Here is a 15,393-nt window from a genome sequence, read left to right on the forward strand (position 1 = left end):
ACCCTCCAAGCGCCCGGAGCCCCGGGCCCCACATAGCCGTCCCGCCGCGGGGAGGGCCCGGCCGTCTCCTCACGGCCCAGCCGCCGGGCGGGCACCTACCGCCGCGGCCCCCTCCTGCCTGCCGCGTAAACACCGCCCCCCCCCCCCCCCCCCCCCCGCTCACTGCGCTGTGTGGAGCCGCCGTGGAGAAGCTCCCCCACGCGTGGGGCAGCGGGGGCTGCCGTGCCCCTCCGGCACCCGCCAGACGAGCCGGCCCACGGAGGGGAGCGGCGGCGGACGTGCCCCGAGGGGAGGCGCCGCCCGCGGCTCTACCCGCCCCACGGCCGAGGGGCCGGCGGCAGCGGCTCGGCACGGCTCGGCCCGGCGGCGGGGGATGCCGGGCAGTGCCGCGGCAGCCCTGCCTGCGCGCAGCCCGGGCGGAGGGGGCGGGAGCGGCGCGGGCGGGCGCTGGGCCAGGCGGGCAGGGCTCCAAACGTGCCCAGGAGTTGTGACAGGAGCAAAGTGGGTCACCGGGCCTAGCGGGTGCCCCGCGAGCGCCCCCCGCCCCCGGCCACCCCCGCCCGCGCCCTGCCCAAGGGCAGCTGCTGCCCGCCCCGCGCGCCGCCACTGCCCTGACGGCGGGGGACCCGCCGGCGCTGTCAAACTTTACCGACTCCCCCCCGCGCCGTCTCCGCGCCGTCCCCGCTCCCCCCCGCCGCCGCCGCCGCCGCTGCCGCCGCCGCAGCCGGGCCTGGCGGAGCCGGCCGCCCCGCCCCGCGCGCTCCTTACCCTGCACCGCACGGCCGCTGCCCGCCCGACCTCTCCCGGCGAGAGCCGCTCCCTGCGCGCAGCCCCGAGCCCGCCGCCGCCGGCACAGAGCCTCTTCCAGCGGCAGCACCAGCAGCCGGGCCCGGGAGTCCCTCCCGCCGGCCGCGCCTGCGCCGCCCGAGCCCGCCGCCGGCAGCCGCGGCGCCTCGCGCCACCGCGCGTGCGCTGAGGCGCACTGCAACCCGCAGCTCCCCGGCCCCTCGCGCGGGGCCGCTGCCGCCGCGCATGCGCAAACGCGGCAGCGGCGGCCGGGGTGGGGATCCCCTCTCCACCCGCTTCTCCGCGCATGCGCGCCCTCCCGCAGGGAGCCGGCCGGGCCGGCGGCAACTGGGCACGGGGGCGCCCGCGCAGGCGCAGTGCGCGCTGCGCCTCCCTGACCTCGGCTTACCTCGCCTCAACTCACCCCGCTCCGCTCGGGGAGGAAATGGCGGCGGCTGCGCCACCGAGCGGGGCGGGGGTCTTCGGCCGCCGGGGGCCGTGCACGCGCGGGGTCGTGGCAGGGTGTCTCGGCGTTGGGGAAGCCTGACTCGGCGAGACCCGGCGCGGTCACGTCTCCGGCTCGGAGCTCGCCCGGTCGCTGGGCTGACGGCAGTCGGGCTGCGAGGTGGGGAGCCGGGGAGCGGGTCGGTGCCCGGCCGCGCTCCGCCTCCGAGCAGCGGCGCGGAGGAGGCCGCGAGCGACCCTGCCTTGCGGCGCGGCCGGTGTGGACCAGCGGCCGGAGCGGCTGTCGCGCAGCCGGACGCGTTGCTGCGGGGCTGATTCTGCAGGCGGGCACCGAGCCCTGGGAGAGCGTCCCGCTGGACGGAGGCGCTTCCCTACTGAAAGAGGGTGCAGAGCCCCGTGCTGGGCAGCGCCTGAACGATTGATACGGTCCCCGGCCATAAATTCATCCCCAGAGGGGAATAAGCAGCGTCTCGGATGGTCTCCGGAAACAGACGTGCCACCACAAGTTATTTAGGGATACAAGCCACCCGTCCTGGCAGCGGTTTCTTTGGTCGGTGTGCGTGAGTTGGTAAAGCTTAAGGAAGTGGCAGAGGACAGAGGTGGCCATCTCAGTCATTTTGGCTGCGTACAGTGCTTTTAATACCAGTTTTATAAAGTAGTCTTACCTAACGCTAAAAAAAAAAAAAAAAAGGAATGAGCCTAGCCGAGTTTACAATTTCAACACTTAATAAAATCCTATAACTTTTAAAATAACTGCACTAATACGGCTTGTACAATTTGTGTTGTACAGTAATAATATTGCTTGTTGAGGTCTGAGAGATTTTTGGACCATCAAACTGAGGTAAAGCTCACAGCAGGTAAGTTTCCTGCTTTCGGACTGAAAAGCAAGCAATTTAAGTCCACTCTTGTTTGCTAATCCTTACAGTTTGGGGTTTTCTTTTTGTGTGACTGGAAGGTTTTTGTGAACTTGATAAACTGAAGAGTCCTGTGTAGGGTTTAAGTATTTTTGTTAGGCAGACTACACTGTGATGAGGTGTAGATTTGTTAAGAAGACGTATTCCAGGACAGGAAGACACAGCTGTAGTAGGAGTTTGCAGGACTATCACTGATAATAAACGTTAGCGTTCTTGTGTTTGTGTGTCGGCAAAGCTTATAAAAACTGTGAGGTGTGCCTGTATTATTGACTTTGCAGAGAAATTTGTGTAACAGCCCAGCTAATAAACACAAACAGCATCAGGTATCAGAGTTAATCAGAGATGACTGATACTGCAGAGTCTTTACGTTACGTATAGCTGTAACGGTTTCCAGCCATGCTGCCTACTGCAGGACTAGAATATGCTTAAATGTGCACTCATTATGTTAGCATAAACCTGTTCTGCACGCAGCAGAACATGGCAGCAAAGTTTTCTGTAAAATAAAACACTGCTCACTGGTAATATTATGTAAATATTCCCAGTTTTCTTTCTCAATTACAAGGATGTTTATTTTCAGTTAATCTAAACAGCATTATATCTAAAAGTATAATGACAAATGTGTATCTATAGAAGCTTACTTAGTGTTTGTGTCTGGAATGAAGGAAAGAACTTAACTTGGTTGCAAAATCTCATGGATTTTTCTTTCTGGATTACTTATCAGGTAGATCAGTTTCCCCATTTGATTCACCTTGTGACGAAAGTCTTATGCAAAGGTATTGCAGGGACAGGAACCTCTTTAGCAGTAATGCTTCTAAAGAGCTAACCATGAGCTCAGTTCTTCCACTGGAAAAATTTTAAAAAGCGTTAGTAAAAGCTCTTATTGTTACTTACTGATTCATAATACTGTTTCTAGCTTTCAATTGAGTAATATGTGATACAAACAAAACTAATCCTTTCATTAGTCATAAGGATAATGTTACTATGCTGAAATGTCGTAAAGGTAACAGGATACACTAGGAATGGAAGATCCAGGAGAAAATGCAGGAATATTTTCAACAAAAATGTGTAATTACCAGAACTGGAATATTGCCAGGAAACCAGGAGGCTAAAAATAGCATCAAGCTGTATGTATCAAATTTGCCACAAGATCTTTAGTAACCAGTACTAGTTCTTCAGAAAAGCAAAGTAGAGATACTGTACCGTCTCTCTTCACATCTCACATGTACGAGAGCGTTAACACCTTCCTGCTGCAGTGTGTCAGTAGCAAATTTCTCTGTGGCTTGCACATCTTGGGATTTGACATGATCAAAACAGGTAACACAGCTGTGGAGTTGGCACACATTTGCATTTCCTGCCAAAGTTACGGCCTTACCAAGGTCATTTTTTTTAATGCTTCTTCTCTTCTGAAAGTGTTTTAAAGGCTCCTGGGGGAAGAGGACAGAAAGCTTGGAAATGGTGTGGTGGTTTTGTGAAACTTCTCCACCTAGAAATACTATTTTTCTGGCTCTTACTGTCAATGTGGGTTTGCCCTGGGGTGTAATGATAGTTTTGTTTCACTCACAACAGTTACATGAGAGCCGACATATTTTTCAGATATTGTCAAATTATGAGCAGCAAGTCTCTTGTGAGTTATTGAATGATGGGACTCGACTGGGCCAGAAGTGCAGAAATTTCCAGTGCACTTTCATTAACTATAGCCATGTTTCTTACAGAACTGTCATCACCATGATAGACACTTCATGAGACAGAGAGAAATCATCTGCTCAGAATGTTCCTTTTTGATCCTCACTGGCATCGAAAGAGGTTTGTTTGAGGAAGATCATTTTGAAACTAAATTTCACATCACTCCAGAATACTAAAATTGGTGGATTTAGCAAAGATGCTGACTTGAAAGCCTGTCACAATCTACATAATCCTTGTAAAATAAGGTTGACTAACATTCATTCCTAGACACTTTCCTTACAGGTGTTATAACTGACCATCTGCTTTTAACCTGCAGATTCCCTTGGATTTTGCTGCTGCTATGTCACATCTGATGTCTGTAATCATTGCATGGTCCCTTCACTTGGACAAAATCAGGGTCACCAGAGGGGAGGTTTGACTCTTTCCTGTCAATCTAATGACATAAGGCCGTTACCTCCCATGTGACAACACGAGCACTTGGACAGTGGCATGTTGTGCTTGTGTACCCCACAGCAGCCACAGCAGCAGGAGGGAGGCTCACTGCTAAGAGGGGGTGGGTGGTAGTACTCCTCTTCTAGCAGCCAATGCTGACATTCACCTGAAGTGTCTGTACAATCATATCTAAGGTCACTGATGACCTATTTACATTTAAAACTGCTAGTTAGCTAGTTTGAAGTGGCAGATAATGGCAGATAAGCCATTATCTCTGAAAGGCATCTCTCTGAATCTGCAGAACAGAAGTTTCTAGAACTGATATCTGCTAGTTGGTATCTACTAATAGCACAGCTGTATCCTACGGAGTGGAAAAAAAAAAAAAAAGGCTGATACAGAGAAATGACCACTTTCCTTGCAAATTATTTACTTATAGCAACATATGATGATTTCTGAACATTGTCTAAGAATCCTGCTTGTCCAGGCTTGTTTTGTGGATTCAGTGTAGTTTACCAGATAGTTTGGAGATTGGCTATGATAAGAAAGTAGTAGGTAGCCCGGGGGTATGAATTAAAAGCACAACTCACCTATAGCAGAGTCAAAGCCCTGAATGGGCACTTAGGTAAACTTAAACGAGCAAAAGGACTCAGGGATGCCCTCTAGGGAGGATGATCTTGGCGATTTAGGAAGAAGACACCTGGACTTTGCTTCGCAGCGCAGCTGACACTGTGAATAGGACCACCCCTTGAATAATTATAATAATCACACCTATTCCCCGAACTAATCATAATACCCGGCCTTTCCTCATGAATATGTATGTTTTGGTGTAATAAATATTTGGCTACTTACCAGAGACGATGTGCAAGGTTTGTGGAGAAAACCCCTTGCACCCCGGCCGGAATAAACATACCTGCTTTATAACTCTGAGTTGTAGAGCTTATTTCCGCATGTCATGGCCAGTGTTAATTTTCTTGTTCTTGGGTACCTACATGCCAAGTGGTGTGAGCTGCTTCTGTTTCATTTTTATTTCTGTGTCCTGATGCTATAAGCCATGTCAACTGTACATAACTAGATCTTTATTAGCACATTGAGATTTGGTTTTTTTTCTGAGCAAGTTCCTGGAAAAATAGCATTAATGCTATGCAGTTTGATTTACTACTCATATAGTAAATAAAAATGCTGAATCAGGAGCATGGTGTCTTCATTTACTCATGTAGTTTTGCTGCAGTTCTGCTGTAAACTTTTGTGTTCGGAAGGAACAACTGATCCAACTGTCAGTATTCTAAAATAGTGGTAAGATTATCCTTGACACTGGAGACAAATCTTGGAACACTTGTCAAACAAATGGAACTGTTAGTCAATGGGTTCAGGGCCAAATCCTGATTTTATATTGCTATACATATCGTCTTTGGGTCATCTTTTCAGTGGGGGGAACTGAGAAGGTATTGATGCCTGGAAACAAACTCTACAACTCAGAGAGTTATAAAGCAGGTATGTTCATTCCGGCCGGGGTGCAAGGTGATTCCTCCACAAAGCTTGCACACTGTCAAGTAGCCAAATATTTATTACACCAAAGCATACATATTCATGAGGAAAGGCCGGGTTATTACAATTAGTTCGGGGCATAGGTGTGATTATTATAACTATCTCTCGGAAGTAATTTTCATTGTCTGAGCATGCATAGTAGAAATAGGATGAGGGTCTTTGGGGGTCACGGGCAGAAGTACGTGGTCTTCTTCATGGTGTCCGCTCTTTCCAGGGCATTCGATGTGAAGCAAAGTCCAGGTGTCTTCTTCCTAAATCGGCGAGATCATCCTCCCTAGACAGCATCTCTGAGTCCTTTTGTTCAAGTTTAAGTTTGCCTAAGTGCCTATTGACGGCTTTGAGTAGGTTGCCCATTAGGGCTTTGAGTTTGCCATCAGTGAGTTGTCTTTTTAATTCGTACCCCAGGGCTACCTGCTACTTTCTTATCTTAGCCAACCCCCAAACTATCTGGGCAAGCAGGATTCTTAGGGAACGTTCAGAAATCATCATATGTTGTTATAAGTAAATAATTTGCAAGGAAAGTGGACATTTCTCTGTACCAGTACTTTGAGCAGAGTTCCACTATAGCCATTTCACTGAGAATTAAAGTGTCTTGCACACATGCTGGATAAAAGGAGGAAGAAAGTATGGATTAGAGCCCGTCAGCTAATACCTGCCCCCTCCCATTTCATTTAAGCCGAGTTTTTGTGAAATAAAGAATCCAGGCTCACAGTGTCAATGACAATCATCTACATGTATCAAAAGGTAAGCATGGCTTTCATTTACTACATCAATTTTCTTCCACAAATCAAAATTTTAAAAATATGCATATGAAAAAAAGTGCTTTTTAAAAAACAAACAAAAATTGTTTCAGGCTTACCAAAGGAGTAAAAAACTATTTGAGCTAATTTATGTCAACAGATGATCTGCATTAAAATTTTCTCAGTACATGGTTTCATCACATCACTTTTTGTATTTGTGTCTTCATGAGCAAAAATATTTTGCACTGACAGTGTAATCATATTCATAATGTCCTTTTTGGGGTTTTCTTCTAAGTTGGTTTCTATTGCTCCAACTTCTGCTAGTTTCCATTCAAGCACTGTAAAAACAAATTACAATTTATTCCGATAATTGCAATAAATTCTCACTTGTTATTAAAGACCGAGCTCCATCTCAACAACAACAAAAAATATGGGCATCCTTGCAACAACCCAACTTTATCTCAGTAAAATGCATAACCATGAAATTGCAAAATATCCACGTCTATCCAATATTCTTACAACATAAATTAATTCTTTGCTTTTTGTACTTTTTTCTACAAAAATAATCAAAAATCTTTTCCACCTTTAAGCAGTGATCTTTATATCTAATGATTATGAACAACATAAAATTTTATATAACATGAATTATTTAAAAATATTTCTCATACCTTCCACTTTAAGATATATTCCCCCACATTCAGCTACTCCAACAAACCTGCCTTTTATTTCACCAGTTTTATATACTAGTATTGTGGGTAAACACCTGTCATGGTAATTCTGAATGCAGCTGTTTACAATGGCTTTGAGTCACCTGACTTCTGGAAATTTTTTGGCTAGCAGGCTGAGATGTTCGTTAACCAGTAAACACACTGAGATGCTAGAAAAGAGTAAGTATGATGACACTTTCAGTGTAAATGTTTTGTAAAATAACTAAAGCTATTAAAAATAAAGCCCTTGAAGAATAAATATACCTTTTCCTATAGTCTGCTTCTACGTTAATTTGTTGTAAGAGCTGCACCACAAATTTTATTTAGCCTCTTCTAAGATCATTGTGATTTAAAGAGCTGACCAATTAACAACACATAATAGGCACGGTCTATAAAATGTCAATAAAGCTACCAGACGCTTCAAGCATTGTGCCTTAATTTTGTTCTCCACCAAGATTTTGAAACTCATTTTGTCCATTTAATGTAGCTTAAATGAGATTTTTTAATCTGTAATATACATTTTACTTTATATGAACTGGCTGTCAGTTTAACACTTAATTACTTTTTCATTCTTTTAGTAAAATCTAAGTAATGTCAGAAAAACGGTTACATAGCTGTATTACCACCAGGGGCCTGTTCATTACTTTCATAGCTACTATTTGCATTACAATCACTATAGAAGCCTCAGTTAAAAAAAAAAAAAAAAAAAACAAACAAACAAAACAAACAAAACGCACAAAAATACCACCCCCCCAAAAAAACCCGCACACCAAAAAAAACCCCAAAAACAAGGGGGTTTATTTGGTTCCCCTCCAGCCCGTAAACCTTTTAGAAATCAGGATCTTCGTTGTAACCGGCTGAAGTTAAAGCTGGTTTAGCCTACGGACGAGTTCCAGCAGCACACTCTGGTGGCCAAAGGCAGGCGAGGCAGTTTTGTTACCAGACGTAAGAGACGGCGGCGGTCTCGTATCCATTCTCAAGGAATTACGAGTTTCCTCACAGACTCGTATTTATGTAATGGTGAAGTATAGAATTGGTTCTCCAGTAAACAAAAACAATGAAAAGCAAGAAAAGCTGATGTTTTCTTTCAAATGATTAGAATTTTAACAATTTCATTTGATTGACCTGTTCCTATTGCTCCTGGAAATAATACTCAATTCCTGAAACTGAGGAGAATCAAAGCAGCGTCCTCCCAACAGGCTTAAAAAGCATGAAAAGAGAAAGCTGGCCTAAATCTAAAAAAATGCATTAAACATTCCATACTAATTCTCAGTGTTTTTCATAAACATCTATAATAGAGTTGCTAACATATGCAGAACTAATCATGAGACCCTTTCAACATTTCTGAAGGATCCTGTGACAACTTCTGCTACCATTAGAGAATTTATTGGGGAATAATAAACCAACAATTTCCCTAGCTTTCCTCAGTTTTCATAACCAAGAGTCTTCCTATTGGGCTTTTGATTTGTTCAAGTCAAAGGGGGAAAAAAGGTAGACTAATGCTGTCAGAACACTGCTGCTGAGACAAGAATCTGCAAATGAACTTCACTTAACACAAACAGTGGACACCACTTCGTGAAATTCAGAAATCTCAGTGAGTTTATGTACATGTTGATAAGCATACAAAGCAAAAAAAACCCTTTTGTATAATTGAGCAGAAGTGATTAACTCTCACAGCATGAATTATCAAATCAAGGAGGTCCCATGCTCTTATGATTGCATTGCTTCCAAACAATTGCTATTTCATTAGTCTATTGTATTTAATTTTTCTTGGTATTGCTTTTTAATTACCAGTTCAATTCTCTGTATTGAAATATTCAACATCTTAAGTGAGAATGTAATTACCTTGACTGATAAAGATTAATTATAACCCAAACATCCTCTGGAGCATTTGTAACTTCCTTCACGTACTGCTCTCCACGAATTTCCCTTGTTTTCCCATACTTTTGCCTTCTCTGAAGACATTTCCATTCTTGCAAGCATTGCTGCCTAATTAAAAGCTAAGAATAACAATAAGCATCCTTGGAACATTTAAAATGCATTTTAAAATAATATCTAGTGCGTTTTTCTCAACTACTTTAAAAAATGCTTTGAGTAACCCTTTAGCTCAAGGTCTTCAAATGTAATTTCAGAGCTAGAAAGGGTTCTATGCTAATATTTATTCAATAAGATAACATTAAAACACATTTTCTTAGTTCATCGGTATCAGATTTGGGAAACCTGAGTAACAAACATTTTGCACAAGGGTTTATCATTTGAGACAAAGCAAGAAAAAATTAAAGCAGGTACTGTTTTTCTAATTCTGAAAATTAGATTAGTTTGAGGAAGAACCACCAGTACTTACAATATTATTTACCAGACAATTTAAAAATAATTCATGAAAATTGAAATGTAAAAACAGTAGATGGCAGTCTTCATCTACAAAAATACTTGCAAGGTAGAAAAGGAAAATGCCTTACTGAGATTTGTTGAACTAAATGTAGCTATTCACTTTTCTAACTGTAAATCACTACTAAAGTGGCTTTTCCAAAAAAGCTTCTATCATATTTGTGCAACATTATACGCTAGCAACAATGCATGATAAGTTAGGTTCACAACTTCCACATAATTATGTGAATTTCTATCTTCCTATGAGAATACAGCACTAGATACACACTGTTAGCATTAGAATTTTTTAATAATTTTAACAATGCAAAAGCAGTAAGTATAGGTAAAATCTAGACAGAGGAAAGGTTTTGATCACATTAGCTTTTTTATTCTGTGTAAACTTACGTCTCATTTTAATTAGTTACAGTACAAAGCTCTGCAGAACTGGTCAGAGTACTTTGTAAAACACCTACAAAAATATACATGTGAATGTCCAGTATAGCTAAAATTACTAAGTCTCCATACAAGGTGCCAAAGTTTTTCTGAACCTGAATTCATAAAATTGCACTGACTATGCATGGCATTGTAAGTAAAATGATCGGTGTACTCCTATTAAATAGCTGAACGAGGTTGTGCCACAGTTATGCCTAAGAACAGTATATGGTATATCACAGAATTACACAGTCAGACTGGCTGAGTTTGGAAGGGACCTCTGGAGGTCATCTGATTCAGCCCCCTTGCTCAGGCAGGGTCGGCCTTGAGCAGGCTGCCCAGGCATGTGTCCAGAGGGCTTCTGAACATGTCTGAGGACAGAGACTCCACAACCTCTCTGGACAACCTCTGCCAGCACTTGGTCACCCTCACAGTAAAAAAGTGTTTAGAAGGAACCTCCTGTGTTTGTACTCACTGCCTCTGGTCCTTCACTGGGCACCACTGGGAACAGCCTGGCTCTGTCTGCTTTCTACCCTCCATTCAGATATTTATAGACATTGATTAGACCTCCCCTGAGCCTTTCTTCAATATAAACTTCAAATTAATATTTTCATGAAAAAATAGAAAAGCCATTAACATTAATCTTGGATAAGAAGCAAAATAAAAACAATAGTTGTGTATTAGGGATCCACAGCTGACTTGATAAACATCTTTCAAAACCACACAAGTTCATCAACTACTACCATTCCAGCACAGAAACTGCAGTGCATGATATAGCAAAACTTCAGCTGAACTAAGGATGTATAACAGTGGTTTCCACTGTGTCCCCTTCTATTATTTTTCTTTTAAATATCTTTTAAATAGCTTTCAGACTAAATAATTTTGTTCTAACAAAATATCAAAGTAAAGTATGGTGTAAACTGCTTCTCTCTGCCATTGGCAATCAGGAAGAAGTAGGACAGTAATGTGAGTACTCTCTATCTGCTGGCAAAGGAACAGAAAGTGAAAAAAGGCAGTTGTGTCAGTCAGCAGACATTACTATTCAAAAGATTCCGAGTTTATTTTTCAGGAGCATGTACGTGCACAATAGTGACATGTGCACTGTTAATCTGGATGGAAATATTTTACTATACCTGTATATTTGAATAGCTTTCCTATCAGCCTCATCAAAGTCATCTTCAGCTTCCTTTAATTCTTCAAGGTTCATTCTTTCATATGATTTCAGTAGAAAAAACAAACAAAAAATTAGTCACCTTTTGTTCTCCAAAGTGTCTGCAAACATTTTAAATGTATTACAAAAACATGGGATTAATGAAAGAAAAATATGTACTAATTTTAGAAGTCAGTCAATTTTGGCATAACTCTGGTTAAGACAGTGGAAAAAAAAGAAATTTATTCAACTGTAACTATACAGGAAAATAGAGAAATACAGGAGTGGATTACTACCAATTGTTCAGAATGTGTATCTTGCTTATAACTGACTGGTTCATTTACGGAATTATGAAAATTAGTTATCCATACATGTTACATGCCATAATGTTTGTCATTAACTGTGTTGTGTGTTTAGTTTGGAATCCTTTTTAAAATAACCAAGTGAAAATAATGAAAATAAAAATATAATTACTGTACAATGTTTAAGTTACAAAATGCGTTATTGAAAATACCTCTGCTTTTCAAATTTTGTTATACTAATGGCATATATTTTTAAATTTACTTGCCTTCTGCTTCTTTCTGCAAGTATAAAACTGTTTCTTCTATTTCATCTTTTGGTTTTTCTTTTGGAGGAAGAACTCCAAAATCTCTCAGTATGTCATTCCATTCAGTATCTTCATTTGGATCCTGTTTTAATATTAGGAGACAGAACCGATCTGTCTTGTGTGCCTTTTTTAAAATCACAACCAGCCCTTTTTCACTTTGGCATGTATTAAGGATGTAACAAAAGGGAACCATTACTTAGAGGCTACAATACCTTCATGGACCATTCTCTATCATGATTTTTCACTTGTCATTTTTTACTTCTGAACAAAAAACAGCAAGAAAATAAGAGAGAAAGAAAACTCAAAAGATAAGCATAGAAAAAATATCAGTCTCCAAAACATCAGCTAAAAAATTGTCTAAAAGATCTATGGAAACCAACTTCAGACACCCCAAACTTTACACAGCTTACTTAAACACACTTAAAAAAATACAGCTTCGTACAGGCAAGATTTTTGTATCGGTATTTTTATAAATAAACATGTAAAAGCATGCCTAGAATTGGAAGAAAAAGACCTTTTTATATTAAATGAATTATTAACATTAATGTGTCAACATAAGCTACTTCATACACTATGTTCATAAGATGGGACTTCTGTAGGTGTTAAGTCTACATTTGTGATAATTTTAATTAAATGGTTAAGATAAAGGAACTATATGCTATTTATAAGACTGCATATAGGACTGATGTTATCACCTTAAAATAATCTGTTTATTGTAACTGGACTGCTGCTGGAATGGTAGAATAGCAACATGTTAGAAGGCCACTAATATGGATTAGAAATTGTCAAGTAGATTTTAAAACATGTTGCTAATCAAAAAGTGTGGTGGTTTTGGCCCTGAAATAGCCACTGGTTTGAAAACCTCCATAAAGAAATCTCTGTATAAATCTGTGCCTATCAGAAACATTTAGTGATATTCATAATTCCTTAATAATGCAGCACCAAATGAACAAAAAGTACATTACAAAAATTTTACCTGAGGAAACATCCAGGATTACTACCATGCCCGTGAGTACTACACTGGCCTTTCCAGCTGACAGCTGCCTCATTTTTATTCAACAAGGCTCTTGTACAGAATTTAGCATGAGTATAATGAAACAAATTCTGATTATCAAATGCTACACATGCCCCAAGGAATTTCACAAAGGTAAAAAAAATGCTTTGCATTATAGATTAAAACATACTTGCAAAATCCACAAAGAGAGTAAACAGAATCATGCTATCACTCACAAGGAAGTTAAGTATTGTGGGTTTGCAAGAAGACTCTTACCTCTGCCAGCTTCTCTGGCAGGAAGAAGGAAGGCTTGGCAGGGTTTGGAGTGGAAAGGAAGTGGCAGTAGTTCATGACAGCACCTCCAACGCTCCTATTGCATGGGCTCAGCGGACTGCTGGCAAGGGTAACACTGCCAATACTCACTACTGCTGGAGCACTCTGGCTTTGCAAACATCTAGTGCCTTATTGATAAGATAAAGCAGAGATTTCATACCTGAATAATTTAATTGATTCCTTCACAAAGGTCCAATATCCAGATTTTGGACTAGAAATTACAAATCCATTGTAAATAAGTTAATTATAGTATTTGGAAAATCATTTTCTGCAATATTCTACCTCTAAGAATGTGATTATTTCATCACCAAGTCTTTCAAATATATTAGCAAACTTTAACTTTATCCACATATGAAAATGTAGATAAAGATAAGTGATCTTTTCTCCTTGATCAAAAAGTAATTGATATATTCCACTGGAAAAAAATAAAAGAGAAGCTCCATATAGAATCTAATTAATTAGATGGTCACTAATGGGTCTGGAATAGGAAAAAAAACAAATTAATATTTTTGCTATAACGTAACTGCCCAGGGTTTACCTACATAAAGAAGTCTCACACTCAGTCTTACTGCAAGATTTCAATGCTTCGCCAAAGCAGAATTTTGACTTAGGTATCAAAAAATCTATAGAACTAAGAGGACTACTCCTCCAAGGAACCAATGCAGAAACATGAGTGATATGCATCCACTTTGGTTTGACCTCCACATAAGTGCTTGTGCTGGTTTAAGCCCTGCCGGGACCGGAGAGCACGTTGCTGTTGCCCCTCCCCCACCTGCAGCCGGTCGGGCTGGAAGTTGGGCACAAACCCGGGCTAAAGTAAGAAGAAATTTAATACAACAGTGTGATAAAACAATCTGAACAACAACAGTAGCAATGATAATGACAATAAACAACATTAATAGTGAACAAGACAAACGATATACAGAGAAATACCGCTAAATGGTCACGGAAATAGGTTCCCGCCACCGAGTCTGCCAAAGAGCAAGGTGAAAAGGTTCCGCCCCTGGACCTGACGCCAGCATGGTATGAATAACCCGGCTGGAGATCCCTTCCCCCTCTCTCTCCGTTGGGGAAAACTAACCCTATCCTAGCTGAACCATAACATAATCCACCCCTTTATTCTATACCATCTGCGTCATGTCCAGCTGCCATTTAGCAGTTAACAATAACAAAGTAATAATTTACAAAGGCACAGCATAATTTACAGCATGTTCTCACCCAGAATCAAGTGCCCCTGTGGTACACATCGGACCTCTCCATTGTCCGGCATCACCCACCAGGTGCACCCAGGTCCTTGGGCAAAAGCAACCCCGTGGATGGGTTTGCCTTTACCTTTGCCTGGTGCAGGGCTAAACCAGACCATTTTTCCCAATATATTCCTCATGCGCACCACAGGTACTTTATCCCCATCTACAGCACGTGGAGGTTTCGACTGAGCCGGGCCAGCTTGACTGGCAGATCCTCTTGTGTTGACTAGCCTTTGCTAGATGCATGTCCCAGTCTTTGAAGGTCCCACCTTCCAGTGCTTTCAATGTGGTTTTTAACAGTCCACTGTAGCGCTCGATCTTTCCAGAGGCTGGTGCGTGGTAGGGGATATGGTAGACCCACTCGATGCCATGTTCTTCTGCCCAGGCATTTATGAGGTTGTTTCGGAAGTGGGTCCCATTGTCTGACTCAATTCTCTCTGGGGTGCCGTGTCGCCACAGGACTTGGGTTTCAAGGCCCAGGATGGTGTTCTGGGCAGTGGCGTGGGGCGCTGGGTAAGCTTCCAGCCATCCAGTGGTTACTTCCACCATTGTGAGCACGTGGCGCTTCCTGTGGCAGGTCTGTGGCAGTGTGATGTAGTCGATCTGCCAGGCCTCTCCATATCTATATTTGAGCCATCGCTCTCCATTTCGCTGGGGCTTCACCCGCTTGGCATCTTTGATTGTGGCACACGTCTCACATCCGTGGATGATCTCTGCAACGGTGTCAATAGTAAGGTCCACCCCTCGATCTCGAGCCCACCTGTATGTTGCATCTCTACCTTGGTGGCCCGAGGTCTCGTGGGCCCACCGGGCTATGAACAGTTCACCTTTGCGCTGCCAGTCCAAGTCCACCTGAGCCACTCTTATCTTAGCAGCTTGGTCTGCCTGCTGGTTGTGTCGATGTTCATCAGTGACCTGACTCTTGGGTACATGGGCATCCACATGGCGCACCTTCACAGCGAGGTTTTCCACACGGGCTGCAATGTCCTGC

The 15,393-nt window shown here is 42.8% G+C and overlaps 1 protein-coding gene across 1 annotated transcript; it reads right to left on the reverse strand.

The window, feature by feature from the left end:
- Window positions 1-6,718: 6,718 nt before the first annotated feature.
- On the reverse strand, window positions 6,719-13,173 carry PDCL2 (phosducin like 2). The gene is given in 6 exon segments (XM_074904273.1): window positions 6,719-6,903; window positions 7,234-7,442; window positions 9,118-9,261; window positions 11,205-11,295; window positions 11,790-11,910; window positions 13,099-13,173. Coding segments are annotated over 6 exon segments (825 nt in total).
- Window positions 13,174-15,393: the final 2,220 nt, after the last annotated feature.

The sequence above is a fragment of the Athene noctua genome, chromosome 4 (genome assembly GCF_965140245.1).
Source record: "Athene noctua chromosome 4, bAthNoc1.hap1.1, whole genome shotgun sequence".
Taxonomy (NCBI): domain Eukaryota; kingdom Metazoa; phylum Chordata; class Aves; order Strigiformes; family Strigidae; genus Athene; species Athene noctua.